The sequence below is a fragment of the Octodon degus genome, unplaced genomic scaffold (assembly GCF_000260255.1).
Source record: "Octodon degus isolate 3935 unplaced genomic scaffold, OctDeg1.0 scaffold00076, whole genome shotgun sequence".
Lineage (NCBI taxonomy): Eukaryota > Metazoa > Chordata > Mammalia > Rodentia > Octodontidae > Octodon > Octodon degus.
Window position 1 is genome coordinate 9,289,628 of NW_004524652.1, and position 9,367 is coordinate 9,298,994.

General features: G+C 38.5%; 1 protein-coding gene across 4 annotated transcripts in view; it reads right to left on the minus strand.

Annotated features, from left to right (window-relative positions):
• Tmem116 (transmembrane protein 116) overlaps positions 1 to 9,367 on the minus strand; it is an 82,600-nt gene that overhangs the window by 12,213 nt on the left and 61,020 nt on the right. For all 4 annotated transcript variants that reach the window (XM_023720591.1, XM_023720589.1, XM_023720590.1 and 1 more), the window contains exon 5: positions 2,052 to 2,156. In XM_023720591.1, the coding sequence (XP_023576359.1) occupies positions 2,052 to 2,156 (105 nt within the window). The remainder of the gene's footprint in view (positions 1 to 2,051; positions 2,157 to 9,367) is intronic.

Below are 9,367 nucleotides of genomic sequence, written 5' to 3' on the forward strand. Positions count from 1 at the left end.
AGATTTCATAGAATCATAACATCTTGGTGCTGGAAGGCTCATTAAAGATGAGACAGATCAACACCTTATTTTATGATGAAAAACTGAGGCCCAGGAACCTTAGGACAGGCTAGCATGGCTTTCCCCACAGCAGGCCCACCTTGTGTCCTCCAGGGTGTATTTTTTAATCTTGTTTTTCCCTCTTTTACTTGGCCCAAATTCACTCTGCAGAACCAGTGTCTCTCTCATTCTTCACTTTCACTTTTTCAAATAAACTTTGCTACTTAAAAAAAGAACCTAGGGTATATAGAAAATAAGTAGTAGGTTTGGATTTAAAAGGCAGATCTGATTAATCTCCAAATGCCCTTTTCTAGGATCCTATAAGCAGGCAAATATACAAGGACATATAACCTTGAGACAAATATTTACTATGCTTCATGTGCTTGACAGGTTGCCAGTTTTTGTTTGTTCTAGAAGTGATATCTAGACCCCAGGAGCTCCAGAGGATTCAGCCTTGCCTGGGGAGGCTTTCCAGATGGTTTTACTCTATTGTATCGTTAAAGAAAACTCCCTCAAAAAAAACATAATAGAAAAAAAAACCATAATAGAATGAATACTGCATGAATGAGATTAGAATACATAGCAAGATATGAATAAGATTAATGTATATAAACACATTTAAAACAATGAAAATTGATAGCATTACTACAAATATTTACCACAATCACAGAATATCATACTGAAAGAATCAGAAAGAAGAAACTCAGTTTATCATATAATCAAAAACTACTTGGCAATAAAACAGGAATGATTTATTTACACAGACTTCAATGCATGAAATTCAATGATTTATCATAAGTCAAAGAAACTAGACACAAGAGACCATATAAAGTTCAGAATTTATATAAAATGTCCAGAAAAATGAAGATCTGTAGAGACAGAAAGTAAAATAGCAGTTCCCTAGTACAGATGGCAAGTGGTTTAATAGTAAAGGATATAAAAAAATAAGAGTAAAGGATATAAAAGATTTTATTGGAGTAAATAAAATATTCTGAAATTGATGTATGGTGACAATTACACAATGTGGTAACTTTACCAAAAAACATTACTGTACACTTGAAACAAATTATGTGACATGTAATATATACAAAAAAATCCAGATTAATGATTTAGCATTCTCCTCTTTTTTATCACTATAATGCTAGAGATTCTATTTGTAAATTAAAGAAGGAATGATAACTGCTCTCTACAGCCGTTTTGTTTTTTTTACTACCACATATTGACTTCTCATGTCCTTCTGCAAACCAATACATACTAAAGATACAGTAGAGTAGAACAAACACTCCCCTGTTCTAATACCTATAACCCAAATCCCAGGTCAGCTGATAAAGCCGTTTCCTGATCTCTTGCTTTGTTCTTGTAACAATGATGGGTTGGCTTGGAGACAAAGATTTCCCTTGCTGAATCAGAACAGGCAGGAATGCTAGCACTACAAATGTTTCCAACAATAAACCATGAGGGAGTGGGAAGGAAGTGATAAAAGAATGGAAAATAATGTGCAACATAGTTTTTCTTTCATTAACCTCCACAAATTCTCCTTGCTCATGCTATGTACTAATATTGTCTGTCAGGGATATATGGGTTTATTTATTTTTTAAGTGTTAGTTTGTTTTTGTCTTTTTTGAGACAGGTTTTTAAAAATTTTTTGTATTTTTTTAGGGAAGGGTCTACAGGGTGTTCAGGGTCTCATTAATAGATCAGACTTGTAGTTTTCCGCCTGTTTACAGCTTCCCAGGAGCTGGGATTACAGGCATGCGCCACCACGCTCAGTCTCAATCACCATCTCAGGGCACCCCGGGCCCTGCTCCTGCTTGCAGGCACTTTAATCTGCTGACCTATTTGGCTGGCCCTGAGACAGGTTTTACTCTGCAGTGCAGGCTAGCCTTGAACTCACTTTGTAACCCATGCTGGCATCAATCTTCCCGCTTCAGCCTCCCCTTTGTGATTATCACTTTGTGCCACACAGGTGGTTAAAATACTATTTTTAACAATTAGTTCTGAGTAAAACTTACCAGTGGCGATGTGCTCTGTTCACTCTGGTTGTGTTTCATCCTCAGTTCTGTGTACAGATACCAGATATAACTGATGGTGTAGAAAAATGAGGAAATGTAGAATATCTAGGTGAAAATTGAAACAACCCATCATAACTGTTTCAGTCTGACTTCCTTAAATGTATTACATTATTTTCTATATGGGAATTCTACTTGTTAGCTTATTAGTAACATGCCATCTAGTATGCATACTACACAAACCAGACCAAGTCCAGGAATTCTACTGAGGCCTACCTAAAACATATACAATTTATCTTATCCTTTTGGCTGTTGGAAGAAGTACAGCATTATCCACCTCCTTTCATCAAACTGTTTCATTTTTAGGAAGCTGCCATAGAATCTTTATTGTATTTTTAATTCAAAGGGCAATAAGGGCTGAACGTGGTAATGAATTGCTATAATCCTAGCACTTGAGAGGCTGAATCAGGAAGATTGCTGTGAGTTTGAGGCCAGCCCCGCTAAAAAGTGACTTCAAAGCCAGCCTGAACTACATAGCAAAACCCTGTCTCAAAAAAAAAAAAAATAAATAAATAAAATAAAAAAAAGGCAATAAGGATTTCCATTTCCAATAGTTAGCTGTGTTAGTCCATTTTTATTACTCTAAAAAATAACCAAGGTTGGGACCGGGGAGATTGCTCAGTGGAATAAGCGCTTCCATGGCAAGTGCAAGGGCCTGAGTTCAATCCCCAGTTCTGCAAAAATAAATAAATAAATAAATACCCAAGGTTTCCCCTTTTTGTGGTCAGTAGTGGTGACTGAACTTACAATATAGGCCAGTGCTTTACCACTGAGCTACAGCTCTAACCCTTTTCATTTTACTTTGAGGCAGTCTCACCAAGTTTCCCAGGCTATCTTTCAACTTTTAATCCTAACAGTTCTGGTGATACAAGGTCTAGAGGCCTCATCTGGTGATGGCCTTGCTCACAGAGTCCTGGGGTGACAAGAAACAGAGAACACACATATCTGTCTCTGTCTCTGTCTGTCTGTCTGCCTCTCTGTGCAGAGAACACACATATCTGTCTCTGTCTGTCTCTGTCTGTCTGTCTGTCTCTCTGTGTCTGTCTATCTGTCTCTGTCTCTCTCTGTCTCTCTCTCTCTCTCTCTCTCTCTCTCTCTCTGTCTCTCTCTCTCTCTCTCTCTCTCTCTCTGCTTTAAATACTACCATGGACATTCCAACCATGGGAGCTTCTGGTCTAATTATTTTATTTTACTTCTAATAATCTCCTAAAGGCCTCACTTTTAAATACCATAGTCAGAATAAGTTTCTGTTGTAGTCAGGGTTTGCAACGGAGCAGATTTAATACAAGACATATAATTTATAAGATTATTTTCACAATATTAACCTAAAAAATCCAATGCAGAAAAATTCAAGAGATCCATCCATGCAGTGGAGAACCAAATAAAACAGCTGAGTGCCTGCATCTCATGGAAATATCTCATGCCATTCTCTAACAAAGATCTACACTGGAGAAAGCCCAACGGCCAATGGTGCAAGCTAGAACTTTTGTGCTGCTGGGGTAGGAGATCTGTGGCAGAAGGCTGAGAGGTCTGCACTGGATCTAGGAAGCAACACTCAAGACAAAGGTGAAGATCAGAGCTCTCTGAAGAGAATGGCAGGCATCCCTGGGCAGGGTAAGAACCTGTGTTCTTTCAATGTCAAGAACAGTCGAGTGTGTATCAACAAGACCAGCTGCAACAAGCTACTCCAGGAGAATCAACAGCATGCAATCTTCCCCTCCTTTATGCCATTGGTAATAATCCTCATGTAGGTCTTCCATGCCCAGAACCATGCTAACTCAGTTCAGCTGGGAGCTTCCACTTAAACTGACCAGTAATTAATCCACCACAGTTTACATTCTGTTAATACCATTAATATGCAAGACTCTGGGGTTTAAGTTCCTCCATGAGTTCAGGAAGGCACCATAGTAAAACCATAGCAGTAACCTAGACCAATAATGGTGAATCTTTTAGACTTGAGTGCCCAAACTCCAACCTCAAACCCACTTATCTATCACAAAGTTCTAACAATAATACTGAGGTTTTATTTATTTTTTTTTTAATTTTATTTATTTATTTATTTGTGTGTGTGTATGTGTGTGGCCAGCTCAGCCCACCAGGGGGCGGGGCTGGCTGGCATGTGGTGCTGGGGGATTGAACCGTGGTCCCTGTGCCCTGCCAAGCTTGTTCTAAGTAGGTGCTCTAGACCACTGAGCCATCTCACCAGCCCCAATACTGAGGTTTTAGTTTGGAGAAAATAATTTATACACTAACATCATTTGTCTTAAAAAGAAATAATGTGTGTGCCACAGGTTTGCCACTGGCCTAGACATTTTTTTCATTTTTTTTTTAAATAAAAAAAGTGATACTGTCTACAGGATCTTACTACATAGATTGGACTTGTAGTGATCCTGTTGTTTTCAGCCTCCCAATGGCTACAGTATCTGAACTAAACTTTCCATTACAAATTTTGAACTAGGGGCCGGTGAGATAACTCAGCAGTCTAAAGTGCCTGCCTAGGCAAGTTTAGGCAAGTGTGCAGGGACCATGGTTCAATCCCTGGCACCACATGCCATGCCAGCCTGTACACCATGTACACCCTGTATACTCTGTACACCCTGTAGATCCTGTCCTAAATACCAAAAAAAAAAAAAAAAAGAAAGAAAAGAATAAGTAGAACAATCCCCAAAATGCACACACAGTCAGGAATAGTTTCTTTTTTTCCATGTATTTAGAACAGAGTCTACAGGGTCTTACTACATAGATCAAACTCATAGTGGTCCTCCTGTTTTCAGCCTCCAGGCACTAGGATTACAGGCACATGCCACCATGCCCAGTCTCAATTGCTGTCTCAGTGCCCCCCTGGGGGCAGGGCCAGCACGGCAGGCCAGGGATTGAACCCTGGCCGCTGTGCTCTGCCTAAGTAGGCACTTTAATTCGCTGAGCTGTCTGGCCAGCCCTATACAGACAGGAATAGTTTCTACTCCCATCAAGCAGAACAAACAGTAAGATTCATACTGTACACAGGACATAAAAGTAGAGAAAGATGTTAAAGAATTATGACAAATATATTGCCTATGTCCTACAAAGTAAAAAGTAAAGATAATGAGTTTGGCAAGTAGAGAAATGGAAACAAATCAAAACTGTTGAATGTGGTGGTACACATCTGTAATCTCAGTGTTCTGGGAGGCTGAGGAAGAAAGGTTGCAAATTTGTGAGTCCAGCCAGGGCACCTTAATGACTTAATGAGACCCCATGTCAAAACAAAACAGAAGGGCTAGCGATGTAGTTCAGTGAAAAGATTTTAGGTTCAATCCTCAGTACAAATAAAACAAAACCTCTAACAATGGAAGTGAAAAGATTTCTATAATGAGGGCCGCCGAGATAGCTCAGTGGACTAAGTGCCTGCTTAGGCAAGCACAGGGACTAGGGGTTTAATCCCTGGTACCTCATGCTGTCCTGGCCTGGCCCTAACCCTAGGCAGGCTGAGCCAGCGACCAAATCCAGGTTGGTGGTGCACACCTGTAATCCTAGTGCTGGGGAGGCTGAAAACAGGAGGATCACTAAGAGTGAACCTGTGTAGTGAGACCCTGTTTAAAAAAAAAAAAAGATTTCTATAATGAAAAACAAAATACTCTGAAAAGAGAGATTGAAGAAGACATCAACATTCAGGAGGTTGAAGCAGGAGGATTACCATGAGTTTAAGGCTAGCCTGGGCTACATGGCAAGTTGAAAGCCAGCCTAAATTACATAGAATGATACCCTATCTTAAAAAACAAACAAAAAACAAAACAAAACAAAACAAAACAAAAAAAAAAAACCAAAACAAAACAAAAAAACCACCTCCCTACCTCCCTGGAAGAATTTTAACTTTTAATTTTTTGAGACAGGGTCACTGTGCAATTCAGGCTAGCCTTGAATTCACTGTGCATCCCAGGCTGGCCTCAAAGTCAGTGATCTTTTTGTCTCATCCTCCCAAGTACTGAGATTACAGGTGTGCATTAGCACACCCAGACCAAACTGATTTATCTTAAAGTTTGCTGATTCTTCTGCCATCTCAAATTTACTGTTCAGTCCTATTTAACTTATACTTTTTAAAATTTTCATTTGGTTCTTTTAAACTATATTTTCATTGTTGTACTCTATTTGATGAGTCAGTGTTATCAGATCTTCCTTTATTTAGTGCTGACCTGAGTTCTTTTAACATATTTATAGTAAGAGCTTAAAGTCTATAAAAAATCTAAATGTAGTCCTCCCTTAAAAGTATTTTTCATTCCCTACATTTTTTATACCACCATAAACATAGCCCACCTCACCTCCCAGCAGCTTAGCACAGAGCTTTAATATATAGCTGATATTACTCTAATCAAAGTGAATTATTACTGAAACTGTAACATCTATAAAGGAAGGAAATTCATCTATAGTATCTTGTTCATGGACATATGCTCCAGGGTCTAACATAATGACTGACATAAACATTCAATAAATATTTATCTGATAACTTCAAATTTCTCCCAGTATGTGGGAGGCTGAGGTAGGAGGATTTCCAGTTCAGAGGCAGTCTGGGATAAATAATGATACTTTGTCTCAAAAAACAAAAAACAAAACAACAAGTACAAAAACCAAACCAAAAGAAAATATAGGGGCCGGGGAGATGGCTCAGTAGAATAAGCACTTTCTTGGCAAGCGCAAGGGCCTGAGTTCAATCCCCAGTTCCGCAAAAAAAAGGAAAATATAGTAAGAACAAAAACAAACAAAAAAAATCCCTCTGAATTCCTTCATGGCCTCACTAAATTCCTGAGGCCATGAACATAACCAAGCTTAGTTAGACTCTTTAATATTGGCCATACGATTTGAAATGTGATCTGATTTTCTTGTCTCCCATCTTCTCTTGCTCATAGACTAGCCATTTTGTGCTAAGAAAACAGATGCCTTAAGAATCAACTGGTAGGGCAGGCCAGACAGCTCAGCAGTGCCTGTTTAGGCTGAGCAGTTGGTAGGTTCAATCCCTGTGGGCATGGTGGTGCATTCCTGTAATCCCAGAGGTTTCGAGGCTGAAAACAGGAGAATCCCTATGAGTCTGATCTACGTACTGAGACCCTGTAGACCCTGTACTAAAAACAAACAAACAAAAAAATCAACAGGTAATTTCATTTAAACACAGGAGAGGGAACCAGGATGCATTATATTTGCTATATTTCTCAACTCTTACACTAGACACAAGCACTCAAAGTCTGACCTACCTTGAAGCAATGGTCAAAGATGTTACTATTTCTCAGGCTTTTTACAAGTTTTTAAACCTGAAAACCTCATGTTAACTTTTTTTATGTCAAAGAGAAGTAATTACCATGTTACCATGTTAACTACTGGCTTTTGTATTCTTTTGAGAGTTCAGGACTCATCAAATCCATTACCTTCATTTTTCTAAATCGCAGTGAGGTATGTATGTACAACCTTCTGCTCATTTGACATTTATATTTTTAGACTATAAGTTAAAAATGCATACTGACATTTCATCTTATTTTTATAATGAGAAAAACAAGACAATAAATAACTTTTTTCTTGTCTTTTTCAGACAGGGTTTCACTATGGAGTTCAGGCTGGCCTTGAACTTGTAGTGATCCTCTTGTCTCAGACTCCCGAGTGCTGGGATTACAGGTGTGCACTACCTACTAAATAAGTTATTTTTTAATGTGATTTATTTAAGGTTCAGTAAGTGGCAAAAACTATTTTTCTTGCACTATTAAATTAATAAAAAACTAAGGTAAGGGGCCGGGAAGATGGCTCAGTGGAATAAGCACTTGCCTGGCAAGTGCAGGGGCCTGAGTTCAATCCCTGGTTCTAAAAAAAAAAAAAAAAAAAAAAAACTAAGGTAAGATGTTATTTGCCCAAAATCTCCCCTACATTAGCCTAAAGAATGGGAAATCCAGAGTTTGGGTTTTCAACCAAAAGTTTAAAAAAATTCTTGAGAGTAAACAAGACCTTATTTAGTGTACTCATTTATAGAAGAATATACCTAAAATTAAATATTTGCAAAAATATCTCAAGTAGATGGCAGCTCAAGTTTTTCATAGAAAATATTTTCTGTTGGGTCTGGTAGTGCATGCCTATAATCCCAGCATTCAGAAGACTGAGGCAGGAGTATTGCCATGTGTTTGAGGTCAGCCTGGGCTACAAAGCAAGGTCAATGGGCCAGCCCTAATTACATAGCAAGACCGAGAGAGAGAGAGAGAGAGAGAGAGAGAGAGAGACAGACAGAAAGACAGACAGACACACAGACATAGACAGAGACAGACAGACAGAGACAGACAGACAGGGAGAGACAGAGAGAGAGAGACAGACAGAGAGAGAGAGACAGACAGACACAGAGAGAGAGACAGACAGAAAGAGAGAGAAGAAACTCTCTATGTAAGTATAAAAATACTCATGCTAAGTATACTACCATATTACATATGCCTGTAATTCCAGGTACTCAGGAGGTTGAGGCATGAAGACAAAGTTCAATCCCAGCCTAGGAAATTTACTGAGATACTGTTTCAAAGTAAAACTAGAAAAGGACTGGGAATATATAGCTCAGTAGTAGGGTACACCTGGGTTTAACCCCTAATACTACAAAATATAAAACAAAAACTTCTCACAATTTGTACAATATATATCAATAGCTGGAAATTTTCTAGATTTTTTTTTTCTCTCAATATCATTCTCTGAGGATTTCACAGAGAACAAATTGGTCAAGTAATGGCTGTGACTCATCCACATGGCTGACACTGACAAAGGATCTACAAACTGCGGTACAGGGTTTCAGGGTAAATCCTGAGGGGATTTGACTGACCCTGTCAGATGCAGAAGTTACATTTCTTGTTATATAGGTCTTGCTTTATCTTGGTCTTAACCATCCAGCAGAAAAGTATAAAAACGAGGTATAAAATGTTAAGCCATATTAATATGCTGAGCTGTAAAAGGCTCAAGTCAACAACTTCTGACACTGCCAGTCCTACAGATAACCCACTACTATTATGGACTACTGGACTATACTGGATTATTTTGCTGAATTCATGCACCTACAATATTTAAATGGAAAGGGAATACCTATCTCTGACAAAACTAAACTAAAAAAGGGGATATAAATGAAGGACCATTTTGTATCTGTATATACAAAATAGGATAGATATACAGCTACTTTCTCATAATTCAATGAGGAGAAAGATTTGTACTAATAGTGTTTGGACAGGATATCATGTCTGCATCTTGTACTATGAATAACTACTACGAAGACAACA